We start from the raw sequence: 21,435 nt of genomic DNA, 5'->3' as shown, positions 1-21,435 counted from the left end.
AGAGAGAGATCGCACTTAATGGCGGGCTGGTCCCGTCCCGCTCAAATCTTTCTCGCCCTTACGGAATCTCTTCTTTCTGGCTGCGGTGTTTCTAACGTTCGATTGCCCAATTGTTGTGCCGTTTCGGTTTCGGTTTCGTCTCACACCCAATGGATGGTGTGAGATTGTCACAGGAGATCATGGCCCACGAGAGGATCTGACCTCATTTTTTTTCACTGATTTACATACTTGATATTTGAAGTACATGATTCATGTTATGTTGATGCTCCAATACGCACTCTCATTGCCCCTTACATAACGTGACCAAGTACCGAATTATTGCCTATATATCTTTCTCAATCTTTAAAAAGGGAAATGACATCCAACGATTCAACTTCCATTCATATTTATTTAAGCAAGAGAATTCTGTCGGTCAAGTGTAAGAAATACCAGACAGTGGACCAATGGAAGAGCACATAGGAGCATATTCAGTGTACGTCCATGGGCGACATTGCGATCTTCACACTCTGCACAATTTGGGTGTTTCTTGCATCAGATGAACAATATTTTTTTTTCCTATTTATAATTTGTTTGTGGGAAAAAATCTCTAACCACAAGCATGACTTTGAACGTGGATCAATAAAAGTGCACCTTGAAGCATCAATTGGGTGGGAATTTTTTTAACCTAAGTTTTATCTGGTTCTCGTTCTAATCACACTTGATCATACTCAAAGTGAAAACATCAATAGCAAACCCATCTCGATGAATAAGACTTTTCGGATGGAATAGAGTGGATTCAAAATTAGTATATCGCTTTTTACCATAACTAAAGTGAAAAAAATATTTCTGCTTTCCATAACTGAAGATCTCTTTAATAATGCTAAAAGAAAATTCCTAAATTTTTTCAATCGTTTCTAGTAATATATTAACTTGTACAATCTTTAATTTTGGGAATTTTTTTTTTTTAATCTTTAATCTTCAATGCTATTTCTTGCTTAGAATCTATTGAATTATATTGTAATCTTTGTTCATCGAAACTTGGTTGAGAAAAATTATTTTTCAATCATTTCAAGTGGATAATTTTACTCTTATTCGAAGAAATTATCTTTGTGAAAATAAAGAATATTTACGGAAGCCAATATTTCTATTGATCTAGGTGTTGTTTCTTTATCATTTTGAGTGAAATCACTGATTAGCCCTTGTTATAGCATTGATGAATCTTTCAGATTAATTTGGGCTACATGTTATAAGAAGAAAAATATTGTCCAATCACATGCACCAATGCGAGGGTCAAAGAAAGGACGTGTAAGGGGCATGATCAGGATGGAATTTTTCATTTTGTTGGGGTTAAGAATATCATTTCAAGTGACTATGTCCAGGCGCATGTTGCATTTGATTAGGCAGCCTGCTATTTTTCATATGTTATTGAGACTTTTTAATTAATGAAATGATATTGATACGGTTGAAAATGGAGAATTAAAATAGAGAAAAAGATCCTTAGGCTGTCCACTTTAGGTATACCTTCCCATAGGATTTTATTTATTTATTTATTTTCTCTCTTCTCTTTGACTATTGTGGTTTCTATTCAGTGTATTATCATAGTAGTGTGGGAGATTCCTTTTATATTAGTGCACTCTTCTATGTTACTTGCTCAAATAACCCTCTTCCTAAATAAAAAATTGATGAAAAATAACTCATTTAAATTGTTATGTTAGGCTCTTGGCAACTCTCCAATAAAGTTTATTTTCTGGTTTCTTCTAAGCCAAGCAAAAATTAAAATAAAAACAAAAATAAAACAAAACAAAACAGAACAGAAGGAAAACCAAAACAGTAGCTGTATATATTCCATTTATTTATTTATGAGAGAAGTCTCTCTCAGAAAGTGGCATAGCCTACCCTTCTCCGATGATTTTTTTTAATAATTCTTTTGAGAGAGAAAAAAATGAATAACTCTTTTGTGAGGAGGCATAGGTTACCCTCTTTGCTATTGTAGTCGTCTCCAAAATTTATTTATTTAGCCCATTGACATAAGACTAAGAAAATATATACTATGTCTCGCATTTCAAGATTTTTCTTACTCTTATTTGATAAGACCCAGGCATGAAAACATGAGTCATATATATATATATATATATATATATATAGAGAGAGAGAGAGAGAGAGAGAGAGAGAGAGAGAGAGAGAGAGAGAGAGAGGGGCACCCTCTCGAAACTTGGTGCCCTAGGCAGGAGGCCTAAGAGGTCGCGATCTATGGTCCCTTCATCTTTTATGATTTTTGTAAGGCAAATATGAAGAGAAAGGAATGGAATGTAGGCTCTCTACATTGTTAGGACTTAATCTTGAGACATCATTTGACAATATTTCGTTTTTGTCATTTTTGTGTTTTTTTGTTTCTAAAAATGGAGAAACAGCCTAAAAAGTATTTGATAAAGTTGTTCTGCTTCATGCATTTTTAGAAACATAAATCAAAATTTATATCTATTTACATTTCTATAAATGATTTTGATGAAATAAATCGGACATATTTCATCGTTTCTATAAACGAATTTGAGAGAAAAAAAAAAAAAGGTTGTTGTGCCTAATAAATCTATTAATTATTTAAATATAAAAAAAGGCAACCGAACCCTCTCTCCCTTTTGGGCATCCGATAATACTATTGAGTTTTTTAGTGGCATTATATCTGCAAAAAAAGTTTTGAAAAACAAGTTTATCAAACACCAAAAAATATGTTTTGTTTCAAGAAACGTGAAAAACCATTCTATAAAAAGCATAAACGTTATCAAACAATGCCTAAGTTTTCCTTCAATTATGAACCCTTCTCCATTGGTGATGTGATCTTGTTAGATAATTGTATTACAATTTCTTACAAAATGCAAATTGCAATACAAGTCTTTTGTAGTAGAAACTACTATGATGTTGTAATATTGATCCTTAGCTGAAATGAGATGAGGAAAAGCTTGAAATAAGTGTTGACTCACCACCACAGCAATTAAAGAAGCTTCGAACAGAATTGAGGTTGAATTACACTTGTAATGCTGCCTTTAAGGTAATTGATGCCCTCTACTGCCAAAAGTTGTTTTGCACCTCTACCTCCAAGATAAAACAATCGCCCACTAGAAGATGAGGCAATTCTTCTAGTCCGTTCAAGGAGCAAAAAACTACAGCACAGCAGTCCTCTTTAACCTTACACAAGACTTAGAGAAAATAGAAGAAAGAAAAAGACTTGTCTGGTCACAATAAGTAGAAATGGATGGAAGGTCAATGTGTGAATGTGTGTCTCTGTATGGTATTTGGTTGGGTTTATATAGACTTAAAACCAACTCTTGCACCCTCTTGGAATTTTCAAGAATAACCTTTAACTAATGACAAGTTAATTAGAGAATAATATCATATGGACATGAATTGAGAATTAATTCAATAAATTGATTTAATCTCAATCAATTCTCTTTGCCAACCTCTCCACTCTTGGTAATGGCCATGAATGGAATTTAGGATTCTCATAGGGTGTTATTGATCATTTTCCACTACCTTGACCCTAAGGGTCCTACACCATAACAAAACAATCAAAACACATAAAATTAAGACTTTATTTTGAAACTTAAATATAATAAAATAAATATAAATTCTAATAGATCCAGATAGAACTTTCGAATCAGTATGCTCTCAATCTTAACGATGGAGTCGAAAATATCCCAATTAATCTGTTGTTGTAGAGTATACAACACAGCTTGATAAAGTTTAAATTATATTATTTAACAAAATAATTGACAGCTTGCAACTTTTTAATTTTTAGAGGTTTAAGGCAAGGGTCAAATGTGTCGGTCATCATTTGCACAACTAAAATAGTGATCGATGGTTAACAAAACCCTTCTCATCTTTTTTTCTGGGCAAGAAAGCCCCATAAATGGTGAATTTGCTTAAGAGACAAGGGTACTAGAAATTATGGAAAAATAAAAAAGAATGAGGAGAAAGAAAAAAATGGTAAAATAATCAAATGAAAGATTTGCCACTTCATGTTTTTATATAATAGTATGGTTGTATGATATATAAATCTCGTCATTTATCATGCTTGTTTCCATTTGAATTTGATCAATGATAAGTGAGTCGGGTTCTCCATCACATTCACCTACCCACATCGATCTAAATTAGTTATGCAATTGGAAGATGATCGGTATTGAGATAACTACAATTGATATTGGATTGTTTTGCCTCCATTGTTGTTCGTCTAGCAATCCCCACGCTCATGAACAACTTGAACCTCTATTTTTAGGGGCTGTGAAAATACGTTCTTGCCCCTTAGAAACAAGGGTTGTGTTCCTCTTAAAAACTAATTGATGATTTTATTTAAAAAAAAAAAAGATTTTATTTTTATCCTTATCATAAATAATTATGCATATATGATATGGATCAAATATCGGCATCTGTCTCGATCGATATCAATATGGAACAACTGTAATACCGTGAAACCATGCCTCCCGTGAAGCAATCGAAAGATGAGAGAAAACCCGGTGAGAAGGAAATTTAGAAAGCATAACTACATTGTTTTGGACAAAAGATTTTGGAAAAAAGTTCTCTCCACCGTGCGTGAAAGAAAGCAACAATCGGACGCGACATATACCAACTTTTGGATAGGTACAAGAATAACCCAATAATGGAAATTATATCTTGGTCCTCAAATCGAGGAATTCAATCCTGTTCAAGCATGGGCTGGCTACGTGAAGGGTATTACACTATTATGGATAACTCATTTTAAAACAATAAATTGATAAAAACTTATTGGGAAAAGAACTTACGTTCTCACACTCTTTTTATCAGGTTTTTGAATGGTATTTGATTTATGCATAGAATTCATTTGTTTTCTCTCTTTTTATAATAGATTTTACATTGATCGAGTGACTTTCATGTGTGGAGCAAACACGTATTTATAGGAAGACCTGATCTATGCTCTGGCTATGTGGCTCTCTCTATATTTGAATCGTGAAGTACCCTTTCCCTTTCATCCATTGGTTTAATGTGGGAAAAGCCATTATATAATAACTGCATCAAAATTTATTTCTTAATTATAGAATTAAAAAGATGCAAATTACCACACAGCCACTAGCCAGTAACTAAAGGATTTCCTTAATGGGTGCATTTAGTTTTGCTATGTAAAAAAGTGATGTAACATATTTAGATATGTAAAGGATGGCGAATATGACATGTTAATATTGATCAATCATTTACTTTCCCATTTGATTTTTTTTTAGACCATCCCATTCCGGTTGATGTCCATCACCTCAATATATTCATATGTACTTTCTTAGAAGTCCCATTTTTGATTTCGCAACAGGGTTTTCTGCGTGGTAGTGTGACTAAGCATTAGCATAGGAGCCGATCACAGTGCACATAGGAGCATCAACAATGATGAAATTTTTTGCATTCATGGGGGTAAGTTGATTATTTTGCCTCCCATTGCGCGTATGCACTATGTTGTACAAAGTTCAACACTACCCTTAAAACGGAACCTGATCCTATCCAATGCGCCGAGTGCTCCAATAAAGATGTAAATCTCTTCATTATGAGACTATGGATAAACATGTTGATAGGAATTTGGCCCTTTTAAGAGGTAGTGAGGTTTCTCTTTTAGATACAGTTTCTTGTCAGTCTTTAGGTGTAGGAGAAAATAAATGAAGGTTATCATCCTCCCTAATAGTACTAATAGTAGGTCCTGAGATTCGAACTCTTTTTCTCTCCAATTCCACATTGACCACCTTTATGGAGGGTCTTGAGCTTATAAGCAGTACGGTTCCCTCACCCTAATTGATACATCTATTGGGGTAAGAAGACTGGGTTGACACTCCACCCTCCCTCTAGAGTAACAAGGATAAGGAGTCATTTAGGGCCTGTTCGGTATCATTTCTGTTCCAGAAACGCTGTTTCGTGTCAAAAACGAAAATTTCAGTTTCTGTATCAAAACGTAGTTTTTAAACGAAAAAATGGTGTTTCAAAATTTCAGATTTTTATCTAGAATTTTATTTTTTTTTATTTTTTATTTTTTTTAATAAAATGGAACGAAACTTGGAAGACGGAACTTTGGAGTTCTGTCCAATCTTGTTTTTTCAGTTTTTTTTTTCACTTTTTGTTCCAAAAAAACATAAACGGACCATAAGTGTACCAAACAGAAGATTCTGTTTTTTCGTTCCAATAAAACGAAAAAACTCCAGAAACATTTTTTTAGAACGATACCAAACGGAGCCATTAATGTGGCTCCATCCGTTTTCAGGTACTAAAGCAGTTAATTACTTGGAGTCAGAGACTTTATAGTAATTTTAAGTTAGAGAGAGAGAGAGAGAGAGAGATTGTAATGGAGGAAGTTTATTAATTAGATTCTGGCCGCAGGTTTCTTGTTTGGCCATCTTAGTTTTTTGAGACTTTGACTCGTGAGGCTAAGTAGCCAACCTTGTCCAACCTCTTCGTCCCCATCGTGGAAAGTTCGTTAATTAAGACTCATGAGTCAATTTGTCTCATTGTGATCGGAACCTCAACTTTTCAGGCTTCAGGGAAAGAGAGAAAAAAAGGCAGGGCTGAATGGCCCACTTGTCCTTTAACCTTTCGTGCAAGGGAAGAGACGAAGAGACCAATTAGGAGTTAGAATAATACGATAAAAGATCGTTATCTAGTTGCATGATCTTCATTAGTATGAGGTCAATGAAATTTTTATTTTACAAAAATGGAATGACAATTAATTTCACACAGGAGCACAAAGGCCATGCAATAAGATAGTTTTCTTTCTCCAAGGAATAAGATGACACTATGAATTTATCTGTAATTCTCTTTTCTTAGATTTACCATTATAGAAGAAAAAAAAAATTCTTGCAAACAAATGTATATTAACGGAGAGGTTGAATGCCACAGTGAGAACCATTTGCCACATGAAAAACATATGGATGTGCATGGATCCATTTGATATTTTACCCTATTTTCTACTTCAATGATCAAATTTCATGTCAATATAAATCACCAAAAAGGGTTCAAAAGTCAATCTACAGTCATATAGGATAACAAATGGATTGAGTTTTTTCCCCAAAACGACATTTCTATAATTTTATTATAAAAAAGGAGTATAAAATTAAATGACATTTATATAATTTTATTTAACTAGTTGAGAATCAATAATGATGGAATTTTTTGCATTCATGGGGGTAAGTTGATTATTTTGCCTCCCATTGCGCGTATGCACTATGTTGTACAAAGTTCAACACTACCTTTAAAATGGAACCTGATCCTCTTCAATGCGTCCAGAGTTCCAATAAAGACGTAAATCTCTTCATTATGAGACTATGGATGAACATGTTGAAAGGAATTTGGCCATTTTAAGAGGTAGTGAGGTTTCTCTTTTAGACATAGTTTCTTGTCGTCTTTAGGTGTAGGAGAAGATAAATGAGGGTTATCATCCTACCTAATAGTACTAATAGTAGGTCTTGAGATTCGAACTCCTTTTCTCTCCAATTCCACATTGACCACCTTTATGATGGGTCTTGAGCTTATACGCAGTAAGGTTCCTCACCCTAATTGATACATCTATTGGGGTAAGAAGACTGGATTGTGACACTCCACCCTCCCTCTAGAGTAACAAGAATAACGAATTACTTAATGTGGCTCCATCCTGTTTCCGTAAGAAAGCAGTTAATTACTTGGAGTCAGAGACTTTATAGTAATTTTAAGTTTAGAGAGAGAGAGAGAGAGATTGTAATGGAGGACGTTTATTAATTAGATTCTGGCCGCGGGTTACTTGTTTGGCCATCTTAGTCTTTGAGTCTTTGACTCGTGAGGCCAAGTAGCCAACCTTGTCCAACCTCTTTATCCCCATCATGGAAAGTTAGTTAATTAAGACTTATGAGTCAATTTGTCTTATTGTGATGGCACCTCAACTTTTCAGGCTTCAGCGAAGGAGAGAAAAAAAAAGGCGGGGCTGAATGGGCCCACTCTCCCTTTAACCTTTCGTGCAATTGAAGAGACGAAGAGACCAATTAGGAATTAGAATCTGTTGCTCTCTTGGTTCTATACGACTTTTTCCAGTTCTATCTCTCCCTCTCTGAAATCAGCTCTCTACTTCCAAAGATGATTCATATCCGGAAACAATTATTGGGTGTTTTTTTGTCCATGTAGACTATGCATCCTGATAGGAAATACTCCCCCAAATGAAAAATAAGAGATCGTTATCTGGTCGCATGATCCTCATTAGTATGAGGTCAATGAAATTTTTATTTTACAAAGATGAAATGATAATTAATTTCGCACAAGAGTACAGAGGCCATGTGGTAAGATAGTTTTCTTTCTCTCTAAGGAATAAGATGACAATATGAATTTATATGTAATTCTTTTTTCTTAGACTTACTATTATAGAAGAAAGAAAAAAAATCTTACAAACAAATGTATATTAAAGGAGAGGTTGAATGCCACAGTGAGAATCTTCTGCCACATAAAAAACAAATGGATGTGCATGGATCCATTTGATATTTTACCCTATTTTCTACTTCAATGATCAAATTTCATGTCAATATAAATCACCAAAAAGGGTTCAAAAGTCAATCTACAGTCATATAGGATAACAAATGGATTGAGTTTTTTCCCCAAAATGACATTTCTATAATTTTATTATAAAAAAGGAGTATAAAATTAAATGACATTTATATAATTTTATTTAACTAGTTGAGAATCTTGAGATACTCCCCTTAACTTGTTTTTGGCTAAAACTTGACCATTAGTGACATCGCTAAAATAATAATAATAAAACATAAATAATTAAATACACCCTTAACAATTGGAAAGTGGCGGCAAGGTGCACCAGCCTTTAGACACCTACATATAGAGAACATTACAAACTATAAATCTCATATGATGTTTTTTTTTATCTCTATGATGAGAAATTTCTATGTTCAAGGTAACTTGAATCCTGACTATTTGCTATATGAGTCTATTTGGCAACTTTCCTATACCTTCATGGATCATGAACTATAAGTCTCATTAATGCCTTAGCATGCTTTATTTTTTACATGGGTTATGTGAACAAAAATATATTTTTTTGGGGGCATACACGAACCTATAGTTGGATAGTTGGAGAGGGGGGGTTGGATTTGTCAAACATGTGAAGGCAAAAAGATCAACTTCAACATGGCCGGCACAACAACACCCATTCTTCAACACCTACATTTTGCCACAGAAATCATTTTCTTATTTTTTATTTTTTTAACCTTGACTACTCATAGGGATGACTTGAGAGATAAAACCTTCACCACATTCCTATTAACAAGGATGTATATCCATGATTTAAAGGGTGGGTCCTTCTGAACACCGTTGCATTGTGGTCCCAAATCTCTCACAAGTCACACCACATCACGATATCATTTTTTTTTTCTATAAGAATTTTTTTCTTTTATTAATTAATGTAGCTGAGAACGTCAACAATAGGTCTTGTATCTAGAAATCTAAATTCTCATTATACCCAGAACACCACAATCTCATTAGATTCCAAGACTTGCTGCTATTCTCTCTTTAGTCAGACCTGGTATCCTCCCCCACTTAATAGCACATTCATAGAATGAATGGCTGAAACTACATGTGAATTGCAGTCACACAGGAAGAGAACCATACCTACTGAGCGTGTGGCCATTCCAAAAGTGCATGCTTAACTGTCTCATTTACCGGTCTACAATATGGGCAAATGTCAGGTGGACATTATTGCCTTACAAAGGATTTTTATGAACCGCAATTGGATTGAGTGAGGTGACAGTCGTGAGCAATCCCACTTGACTCTATACTTTCCTCTTAGATAGGAAAGTGCCAGATTTCTGATCTAATTCATTGATTTATATGGGGTTGATATTTGATATGGTTTTGGGTGCATTTACCTTGTAAATCGATTTATGATGGAGTTGATTTCTTTCAGATTCATATCAGATATGCTGTCACACAAAGCACTAACCTAATATTTGTTCGTTCCACTTTCCTGCGGGTAGCAGAGGGAGAATGCCCAATCAACCTGCCAAACGTGGCCTAAGAAACGGCAGGTGAAAAGCAATCCATAGTTTTTCCAACTTGTTGAGAAGCTCCACATTGCACAGATGGAAATATGAGATTGGTGTTGAACAAACCAAATTTCCAGTTCAAGGTTAGTTCACGAATGCAATTTTTATATTGTAATCCACACAAGCATTGATACTGCCTGATGAATTGGGGCACACCTCGTCTCTATTGACTTTCAACCTACCTCCCACAGTCCATGCCATATTAGATGAAATCTCTGTAAATTATATGACAGTGACAATAGCAAACTCCATGGCCCTCTCTCTACCTCTAAGATTGGCGTTTCGGATTTTCTTTTGCTAAAAAAAGGAATACAAAAGAGACATTGGTGATGGAAAATTACTAGATAAGGTAAGCGCTCGCACTCTGTCGTCTAGGATAATGACAAGGGAAATTACTGGTTTTCCGAGTCCGGACGTATCACATTAGCAAGAGATGAAAAATGAGGAAATCCAGGGCGATCAGTCAGCGACATACGATTGCCAAGCCCACTTTGCATCAGACCTATGAGTTTTCCGTTTCCTCTATATTTTTCAAAAGGAGAAAAAAGAAGTAAAAAAGCTTTCAAAATCGAAGTAGACACACCACACCATTCCTCCCAAATGCACCCAGAGAATGCAAAAATCCGGTACCGGATCAGTGAAATCACCCAGGTTGGATCGAGATTGGTCCAAGTCTTACCCGATCTGATACCAACCCACTGGAACGACCAAAGCGTAAAAAGTAATAAAAAAAAACAAAACAAACACAGGTAAATCCGGACAATCCAGAGCAATCTATTTTGGCATCGGTCAAAGACCAATCCCGAGATTACGAACCTTGACACAGGATGGTTAAGACTAATTCTGAATTTGAATCCAACAGTTAAGAACTTGATCGCACCAGGCCTTGGGATTTTTCATATCATTCCCCTCTGCTAACAGTGAGACCCACATATATACATTAAACATAGTGACCCCACACAATTATCGCAATGCAAGTTATCTAAACATTGGTGACTTTACCAGTCCCCTTGAACACATTTCCGGGTCATTATCGTGTAAGCAGAACCCAAGCATGTAGCTCCATATTAAGTTCATAATAAAGTCTAAGCACTCACCAGTTTGACTGACATTAGCTCACAAGATTTGGTAAATCTGATATTTCATCAAATTCAACAACAAACACAAATGTGGCAAAAGCCAGATTCCTATACGCGTTAAGCGGGGGAAAACGATTTTGAGCACGCATTCAAAAATATGAAACGACAGCAAAGTTCAGATTTATTACTAAGATTCTCAGAAACCTGCTGGCTTACATCCAGCTTCAGGCAATATCCATCCTATAAAACTTGTTTCCTTGAAGCTCTGTTTAAGTTACAAAAAACTATTGGTAATCCAACCAGAACAAAAACTGTAGCATCTATACCAAAGATTCTTGATTCCACGCTTAGGCAGTCTTCACAGTGGCAGACTTGATAATGTCAATGAACTCAGGCTGATAAAATGGGTGAAAAAGGGGAAGCCAAAGGGAGAAATGTCAGAAATCTAAATCAAAGATTAAAATAATAAAAAATAAAAAAACATGGGGAGGGAACAAAATTAAATATGAATCGAAGAAATGCCAACTGCAAGGAATAATCTACACCCCTAAAAGTTAATTTTCTTCAAAGTATGCTTTTTTTTTTTTTTTGGGGGGGGGGGGGGGAGGGAATCACCTTTAGAGAAGCTCCGCCAACCAAAAATCCATCAACGTCAGGTTTTGCTGCCAATTCCTTGCAGTTTGCACCATTAACAGAACCTGCATATATGTACAGGAACAGATGAAGAATACATAATGGGGATGGGAAGAAGTTCTATCCACCAAATAGTTCAGAAGATTGAGATAGTGTCAAGCTACCATAACACTACAATACAGTTACAATGGGAGGTGGAATGATGAGAAAACAGATGACTACATCTCCGTTTACCATTCCAACAAGCTCAGTAAAGGAAAAGAACGAAACTTCTGAAGAAAGCAAATGGAGAAAGAAAATCTCTGCTTAAATTAAAGAAAGATCAAATTTCAAACCAATCTCAACTTCATGAAAACCTCAATCAATTTGCAAGACCGGAAAATCTCCTTACAACCCTAAAATCAATTTTGACTAATGAAAAGTAGCAATTTGAAGGAGCCAAAAATAATTTTGGGAGAGAAAGTGGCGCAAAATTTGGGTCCACCAGTCACCACATCTGCCAACATGCTGAAAAGGAGACAGATTTGGACCTGAGCAAATGGGAATATTCTAAAATGGCAGCCACCAGAGGACTTGAACTCACTGGTGGATCCAGTGGGATATCTTCCAGGCATGCCAAAACATGGGCAGTTATGTTGGCTCTCAATTGGGTTTTCATGATATTTCCCTGATACTATTTTTTCAACTCTACATGCTATTGATTAATCCGAGGTACTGCTTGTCACATTCAAAAGGTGGAATTTACTTGCTACTATGCATATTCAAAGTTCCTAATAGAACTTTTCTGGACATAAAGACAACATTTTGCTAGAATGGATGACATGGTGAGAGTGCAAATAGAAAACAGATACCTCCATACATAATCCTGACTTTGTCAGCAACTTCAGCACCAACATTTTGTTTAAGCCATTTCCTCAATTCATAATGCACCTGTTACACATAAAAAAATATGTTAATTTGAAAATGTATGACACAGTCACAGACATTATGCCATTGAACAATCAATCTCTGACATGAAGGATAAATTTTGAAATTTACAAAATTTAGCAATTATAACAGACACAGAGATAGAAAAAGAGAGTTACCAACATTAATGTCTAATAGGTTGAGCACGTGCAATGCAGGCTTACAACCATTTGAAAAGTACAACGCAGAAGCCACTCTGGGCCAAAATTTTAGAGGACTTAACTATCCAAACTATCACATATGCCAACTCATAGGTTTTAAAGGCTATGTGAGACTTGCACTATAAGGCTCATTGTGCGATGGCTGAATATTTTCTGGTTGAGAACAAACAGACCTTTTAAAACTAATTCATTTACTCTTAATAACGTCACAGGGGATTCAGAAGATGCTAAAGTTCTAAATAATGTCCTAAACCAACTGGGAATCAAAATGGCAGCATCCCAGAAAAAAAGGTTAAGCTTTAGGATCTCGGCATCCAATTTCTACAATCCTGCTCAAAAGAAAAGGTAGTCAGATTCTGGAAGCATCATCAATCTTAAGTACCTGTTTTTATCTTTGATCTTCTGAGTTTCCAGTTCACACCGTGCCTTAGGGATTTAAGAACACAATGATTAATGTAGGCTTATGATTCAAGTGTTCAAGTAATTAAGGGAAGGGATGGACTTAATAAATTAAAGAGCTTCAAACCTTCCAGGGATGGAGGTGGCTGGGGATATTGTAGGGAAAGGATCGAAGGCATGTCAATAACTTATGTAACAACTGATGTTCCAACCAGTGGTTGATATATCAGAGTCTCATGATCACATTTCCATGACCTTTACCTGTAAGAATTAATTTTCGATCTAATCTGGTTAAAGGCACTAGGATGGGTCATTGAAGCCTACCAGACAACCAAAAGAACATTGTTACACTTTTTAATTTGGGGGACAAGTCCAGAGCTTATTCACATTTTCTTATTCTTGAGAAACTAATTTGCAAAGACTCAAATTACTACCCAAACATGAACCTGCCCCTGGTGCTCACCTTGCTTTCCCACAAATTTTTGGTGTTCTTCATAAATCCAAATCAGCACTTTTGAAGGCAACAATTCCTTTGTCATAGAAATTTCATGACTTCAATAACCCTGTTCCAGTCATATAATATCTCAATTGCTTCCTCACCTTTTATCGGTGGTTTCTTCAGTAAACAGACCTTAGTTAGTAAAACTCCCCAGGCAGTTTAAACTGACTACCAGAACAGCTTCAACAAAACCTACATTTTCTGCTCAACCTTTGACATTCTAAACAATAAGAAAGCGCATTCCAGCAGCTAGATTGATCTGAGTGATGCCACACATTAAACAAGCTAACAGGCAGTGATCTTTGGAAACAGAAACAATTACTTACTTCCTGTGCCTGGGCAGGAGTTGCCACCTTTCCAGTTCCGATGGCCCACACAGGCTCATAGGCCAAAACAACATTATCCCAATTTGAAACTCGATCTGCGAGAGAGAAAGAAATTACTATAAGTAACAAAAAGAAATAAAGCTAATTCAGGTATGTTAAGAACTATTATAAAGCTGATGCTTCGACCTGAGTTCAACTCCATCTAGCAACCAAATTAGCTACAACTTAGTAAGCTTCTAATATGTTCCTACTTGCTAATTTCAGACCTGTGCTACTATCTACTCACTTAACTATCAGATCGATAGCCTATTTTGGGGGATGTTCCCAGCCATCAATTCCCACATGTGGCTGCAGTTTGGTGTTGAACCTAGCAGAATGTGAGATCTTAATAGCTATAAAATCTGGCCTTGAGTTACTATTTTAGAGGGCTGTTGATTTGAAGCTTCTGTCTGTTGGATCACTTTTAAGTTGGAATATGTTACTCCAACTATTGAGTGGATGGTCTGTTGTCAATTTGATGGTGAGTTACTCAGTCGTCGTGAAGGTACAGCTACATTGCTAGTTCTGAAACCTAAATACTATTCATGTGATATTCCCCATCCTACCGTCAGATTGGGTTCACTTTTGGGATTTAAAGACCCTAAAGAGACCATTTATTGCTGATAATTTGGGGCTGATCAGACTTGTCAATTGTGGCTAATCAGAGTGTTCAAGCTGCTGGTTTTGTAAGCCCTCCGATCTGTTGATAGAATTCTGGTTTCTATGTTAATGTTTGAATCCACCAGCTGTCATTCTGTGATGATTGGCTATCCTGTATGGCTGTGATGACTTCTTTCTTCTCTGATACTAAATTTCTGCGCCTAGCCCCAAGGAACTTCATCTAAGAACTCAATTAGATCAAGCATTTGTAGAGCAAGTTAATTTAATAAAGGATTGTGGAGGTACCTGCAATTGCTTTTGTTTGTTCTGCAACAACAGTCATGGTAGATCCAGATTCTCGCTGCTCAAGAGTCTCTCCAACACAAGCAATCACCTTCAATCCTTGAGCAAGTGCATATGCAACTTTGTCACCAACAAACTGCAAAGATATACATAAATAACTGGCATCAATAGCCACATATAGGATTGCGTACATCTTTGGATGTCTTATGTACAACAGTTTTCACACATTGGTGAAGCAGCAGCACTAGTAGTTAATGCTTCGCATAGCTCATGAATAACAGAAAACCTTATCAAATGAAGCTCAAGTGAGCAACTGCTCTCCATGTGTTCAATGAAAATTTCCCCATTTTAGTGGAAACTGTTGGATTTAGTGGCTATCACATCATGCGGCTGCATGGGGAATAAATGGAACCAAATAATATCAAGTCTAAGGGCATGTAAGCACACCAAGACCACTGGATCAATCCATAACCAAAATTCCTACTAACCACACATCAGCAAGCATTATCTTGACCAATTTGGAGGGAATCAGTATCTGATACCTGCTCTAGGTTGGGTAACTAAAAAGGCAGGTTGCAGTTTTCTGGTACACTGCTCACCAGTAGAGAATAGATATTCCTTCACCATTCTGCAATATCTTACCTCATTTGATTCATTTAACAAAGCCCTCCTTTCAGAATGACCAAGAATGACCCAAGGAATGCCCAAATTGACAAGCATCTCCGCACTGCGTAAAAGAAGATACAAACTTCACAATGTAGCAATAATGAAATCATGAATTGCAGTTGCATGTTGCATTAGAAACAAATACACAAAAACATCGACACAATTGAGTTAGCATAGACAAGTAAAAACCAAAAAGGAATGATTTCCAACCAGCAACAAATGTAACCAACCACTCCCCTCCAAATAGGGATGTAAACGGATCAGATATGATCAGATCCGGATACCGGATACAGATGCGGATCGAATTCGGATTTTTAACTATCCATTTACTCTATGACTTATGTAACCCAGACCTTCCTCCCCCTAATGAATACAATTTGCTCTTAATCCATCTTTCTAAGTTGCCTTAGCTCTTTTCCTCATTCTCTAGAACCTGTCTAAACTTCAAGAACCCTCAAAAATCAATAATTGATCATCTAATCAGATCGGATAATTATTTTCTGGATGACTCGAATTTGGATCCGGATACCCTTTGACCAGATACGGATGCCCCTAAACGGATGCGGATTCGAATTCGGATTTCGGCTATCCATTTACATACCTACCTCCAAACCCAAAAGAATAAAATAAAAGGTCCAGCTACAATCAAAGCCTATCTATGAAGTAACTTGGCAAAAAAATAAAGAATAAACATTTTGTAACAGTGATCTTTTATAACTTTGATTGTATGACAAAATTACTTCAAAATTTTGTTAAGACCCCGTATTTAAATACACCCAACTTTATATTAGCACAATTCTTGGTAAAGATGAGAGCTACAGTATCAATCTCTATGCAAGCATCATGGTAACCAAGTATAAGAATTGGATTTCTTTCACTAAAAGAATGGCTTCTTCACCAGTCATTACACATTGCTATCTTGCGGTAATACTTTATATGTATATACTATTATTATACATATATATTTTTATAACAGCTACTCATACTTCGGAGTCAAGAATAACAACACCATCATCTAACTATCTAATGTTTTGAAGATCACACCATGGTATGTGTCTAACTAAACCACAAAAGGTTGGTGAGGGGCGCAAGATGAAAATGTCCAGGGTGGATCAACCTAAGCCCAACGATAATAGGCTTGGGTGTGTCAAAACAAGGTCCTAATAACTGATAAGTGCCAGCAGAACATAGATTAAAGAATCACTCCATGAAAAAAATTTAATAGAGACCTTTAACGGAAAGGACAGACTTGATTTTGCAATCACTGAACAAGTTTCTTTACACACTGTCAATAAAACTGATATCTTAAAAATAAAAAGAGGGCCACTGTCACACAAATGTATATTTAGTTAAAACTTTCTGCTAAAGTCGGCAATAGAGAGAGACCACCTCAAACACTGCACGTTTTTCTACCTTTTTCCAATCAAAATTTGGTTATCATAGTTGGGCCTTGGTAGCAATCATTACTCCCATATGCTAGTGTTCCTTACAAACAACAGCCAAGCATATATTGGTCCAACAAAAGGAAAACATGGAAAATATATGAACTGCTGTTAAAACTTTTAGGTCTATTCTAACATAGACAAATGATATCCCACATGATAAACTGATATTAATACGAACGCATCATCATAAAAATGATAACTCAGACAAATATTAGGAGTTGAAAATAAGAGAAAACACATCATACACCACCCATGCTTAAAACAAAATATAGAACCCAAGTGAAGTTGAAGCTAAAAGCATGTTTCAAGAGGCTCAAGACGTCGGAGGTGAAGAGGAGATAGGACTATTGTAATTACTACTTCAATACCAGATACTAAGTGCAGAATATAACATGAAACATAAGCATCAAAGCCATCTAGCATAGCTTTTAGAAAAAATAAAGACATTAGAATTGCTTATCATAATGGTATTTAAAGTTCATGATAGAGAATGAAACATACCTGACCTCACCGGTAAAAGCACCTCCTTTCTTCACCCAACAGTTTTGTGCCGCAACTTCAATGTCTGGCGTTAATAGACTCTTCACCAGGGGAAGAAACACAAATGGAGGACTTACCACAACCTCTGTAAGACAAACAAGTTTGAACAATATCAATAAAATGAAGATCCAGAAGAATCAAATAACTAACATAAAAGAGGGGAAAAGGAGGTGGGAAAAAAGTGATTAGAAAATGCATACTGAGCAAGAATACTTTCCCCCTACTGATATTGAAAGTGAAATAGGAGCTTTGAGATCAAGATTATTGCTTAATGACAAGTCAAAAATACTTTCAAGCTATTATATTAACCAAACTAATGGAAAATGATAAAATAAAATCTTGTGGAACTATTTCAAACTTAGCAACAGCTCAAAGGTAAGGGACATTTCTTCTAGACGGTCAACAGGAATATTCGAAGTTGCAAGATTCAAAGTTCTGCATCTAAGATGACGTGGACCTTCCACACACCAAGTAAGAAAAAAACAACAGCCAAAACTTGCATGCTGTAAGAGTTGCAAACAGCTGCTTTATATCCAACACAAAGACGATAATACCGCTACCTCTCATTACTAAAAATTGCTTCAAAGAGAACAAGAAGGGACATAAAATCTTTCCCAAATGTATTTGTATAAAAAAAAAACCTTAATTAAGTTGTACTAGTCCATCCTGGAAGTTCAACTTCAAAAGAAAGAACTTAAGTCTTGTAAACCATAACAGGTCCATTGATGTGAACAACGCAAGGATACATATAATATGGATTGGACCAACCATTTCATTCATCCCACCCAATCATATGTTAATTATCTATACAGATTTTAGTGAAGCAATCACAATGAATTTTCTTCTGACAATCGAAATTATCGAAATATCAGATACTAACTAGTGGTAATTTATAATCAGATATTATTAAACTTTTTTTGAATGATGGCAATAGTTAAATTCTGAAATCGGCATAAGACACATCAATACATGAGTTTACGACACATTGGACTATCTCAAGGCTTCCCCCCTCCCCCCTTTCCCCACCATCCAAACATGCAATCGCACAGAGACAGTTTTTCACTCAGTAGGAGGTGAAAAGAACTAACATTGAACCCCCATACAAGCAACACAAGAAATTAACTAGGGAAGGGGTTGTTGGTGGTGAGAAAAGAAAACCATAGATTTAAATTGATCTACAGCCTACAGAGTGTATACAGATCTCGATGTGAAATAGTGAAAATTTGAAATAAAAATTAGGCAAATCAAGTCTGAGAGGATGTTACAGTATCCACATACCTACAACATCTTTAGAAGGCACCTTGGCTTCATTCAGCATGGACACAATCTTCTTAACTTCGTCAATAGTTCCATTCTGCGAGAATATTCAATGCGAACATAACTATTTAATACAAACAGTAGTGATCAACACATCAAGAGCTCAAACGCAATTCAAATTCCAACAACTCATTCATGTAAGGTGTTGGAGTGTGATGTCTAGTCCAGAAATAGAATATGGTGGCTGCCACTACCACCATGGAACGAATTAAACCCCATGTACCCGAAGCAATATACAGTGAAACAGAGTTCCAAGGAAAAATGGAAGATCGGTTGAAATGCCAAAAGACAGCACAGAGCTCTCAGAAGACACTGATCTTAAACCCCAAATCCGGGAACAGGTGTTACATCGGATCCGCGTCATCAAATTGATGAAATCAAGCAACCCCCAATTCCCAAAATAAAAAGATCAAATAGAATAAGAACCAAAAACGTTGCGGGTGATTAATAATCGAAAAACAAGATCTATCCGAGTAACGAACAATCTAGATCTAGATTTTGCTCCTTCTCATTGAAATTATAACCTTCAACCCTCAAGAAACGTTAATTCCGTTAGGCTTAAAAAAAACAAAAATGGCTGAAAGACTAAACAGATCTCAGTTAATCAAAGCTATTGTGGAAGTTTAATCGAGAACAGTTCAACACATGGAACTTACGCATTTCCAGTTACCGCCGACGATGAACTTTCTGCCCATTTCGATTAACTGAAGAAAGCGAAGAAACACACTAACGACTCAGAGAAAATTGTAGATCACAAGATTGGCTTCGTTCGGTTTGGTGGAGGATGAGACTTTATGGAGGCTGAAGTCCGAAGAGAAGATAAACGGTGGGCCGAGTACGGCTGAGTGAAAGTACTTTTATACCCTTGACCCTTTGATTCTCCAGTGAATATGCCTCCGCCTGTTTACTTCAAATGACTGAAATACCCAGTGAATATGCCTCCACCTGGTTACTTCAAATGACTGAAATACCCCACACCTAAGTTTCAATTACCAACTACGACGCCGTTCTGGCAGAAGGGGACAATTTTGTAAATTGAGGCAGAAGGAAGAAGCAGCTGGAATCGTGGGAGGATATACTTTCAGGTCCAAGATCAAAGCGGGTGAGGTGCGGGTCCGGGTGCGGGCGCGGGTGCGGATGAGAACCCCCATAGTTTTCTCATTTGTGTGACTGTGGCCGGTTGTGGACTTCCGCCCACAATAATAGGATTGGTGGTGTCATAATATGAGTCATGAGTGGGAGTGAGTAGGTTTGGCGGGCCCGGGGGTATCTCTTTTTATTCTTTTAATGAAATTCTATATTTTTTTGTTAAAGAATTAGCGACGTCCGTTGGATACTCCGTTTTTTTTGGATACGCCGTTGACCATTATGATAAAGCCTCTTATGAGCGCTTAAATTTTCCTTGATGCTCAAATTTTATGGATTTAATGTCCAAATCATCACCAATAAGGTTTGTTCAGCTTCAGCCCCATCCCATTATTTTCCACTTTTCCATTCACAAAAAAAATTATTTTCCCACATATTTAAGGTTTAAAATTCTAATTTTTGTTTAACAAATATGAACCATAATATTAAGATGAAAAAAAAAAACCGATCAATATGGGGCAAGAAATATTTAGACTATGTAGGATGAAGAAAGACCGCGTGTTTCCCCTTGACTTGCACTGAATATGCTCTTATATGCCCTCCCATTAGTCCTTTAGTTTAATGTTTCTTATGCTAGAATAAAAAGAAATTTTTTTTTTTTCTTTGTAGGGAGCACATTGGAAGTTACATAACACTTCCTTTTTTCTAAAAATGAAAGCCTTACAAAGCAAGTTTACGAACTACATTTATTAGCACATTATCGTCAACCACAGATTTTATGTGTACAGAATCGAAGGAATCTGGTAGCCATCTAGATATTTCATAGAAATTAGAAAATAAAGATCCCATGGCCATCCTTTCCACCCATCTTGAGTAATCCACTGCTTTAGTTGAGCACCCATAAACCACGACTTTCGTTGTAGGCCTCCCTTATCCATTTTCCTTTGCAGCCTTGCAAAGCTTGTTTCCACAACATATGTGTCCCATGGGACAGTAATCCAAACACCAAACATCATCTAAGATTTAAACATTAGAAGTGAAAATTAACTAACCTCACCATTGTTATCACAGGCCAAGCCAAGGCAACGAAGAGTGAACTGATTCCCAATATACAACCCTATGATATATGTATGAGAAATTGGATATCCTACTGAAGAAGGACCCACCGGAATGTAAGCAGGGATAAGACAAGAACCATTGATCTTTGGTAGATGAGATCATCCATAGTACCATATTGGAAGAAGGTTAAGCATTAGTAAATGAGCCAAAATGACATTATTTATAAGACAAAGTTTTTCTTCACTGCTTGGTGAAGGAATAGAGGCTCTTA

General features: G+C 36.2%; 1 protein-coding gene across 1 annotated transcript; it reads right to left on the bottom strand.

Annotated features, from left to right (window-relative positions):
* Positions 1-11,281: 11,281 nt before the first annotated feature.
* LOC122087648 (triosephosphate isomerase, cytosolic-like) lies at positions 11,282-19,832 on the bottom strand. Its single transcript, XM_042656847.1, has 9 exons — positions 19,676-19,832; positions 18,981-19,056; positions 17,664-17,787; positions 15,694-15,778; positions 15,055-15,187; positions 14,110-14,204; positions 12,610-12,688; positions 11,741-11,823; positions 11,282-11,520 (listed from the first exon to the last, which is right to left on the bottom strand). Exons 1-9 carry the CDS (start codon positions 19,712-19,714, stop codon positions 11,473-11,475), a joined length of 762 nt encoding a protein of 253 aa, XP_042512781.1. The 5' UTR covers positions 19,715-19,832; the 3' UTR covers positions 11,282-11,472.
* Positions 19,833-21,435: the final 1,603 nt, after the last annotated feature.

Source organism: Macadamia integrifolia, chromosome 8 (genome assembly GCF_013358625.1).
Source record: "Macadamia integrifolia cultivar HAES 741 chromosome 8, SCU_Mint_v3, whole genome shotgun sequence".
In the NCBI taxonomy this organism is placed as follows: domain Eukaryota; kingdom Viridiplantae; phylum Streptophyta; class Magnoliopsida; order Proteales; family Proteaceae; genus Macadamia; species Macadamia integrifolia.
This window is presented reverse-complemented; position numbering and strand designations above follow the sequence as displayed.

What these genes read in the sequence shown, in the direction of transcription:
- LOC122087648 (XM_042656847.1), bottom strand. Translation starts at nt 19,714, where the DNA reads ATGGGCAGAAAGTTCATCGTCGGCGGTAACTGGAAATGC. An exon ending in CTCCTGCCCAGGCACAGGAA is followed by an intron (nt 12,689 to 14,109) that starts GTAAGTAATTGT and finishes TATGTGTAACAG; the next exon opens with GTGCATTATGAATTGAGGAA. An exon ending in TTGGCGGAGCTTCTCTAAAG is followed by an intron (nt 11,521 to 11,740) that starts GTGATTCCCTCC and finishes CCATTTTATCAG; the next exon opens with CCTGAGTTCATTGACATTAT.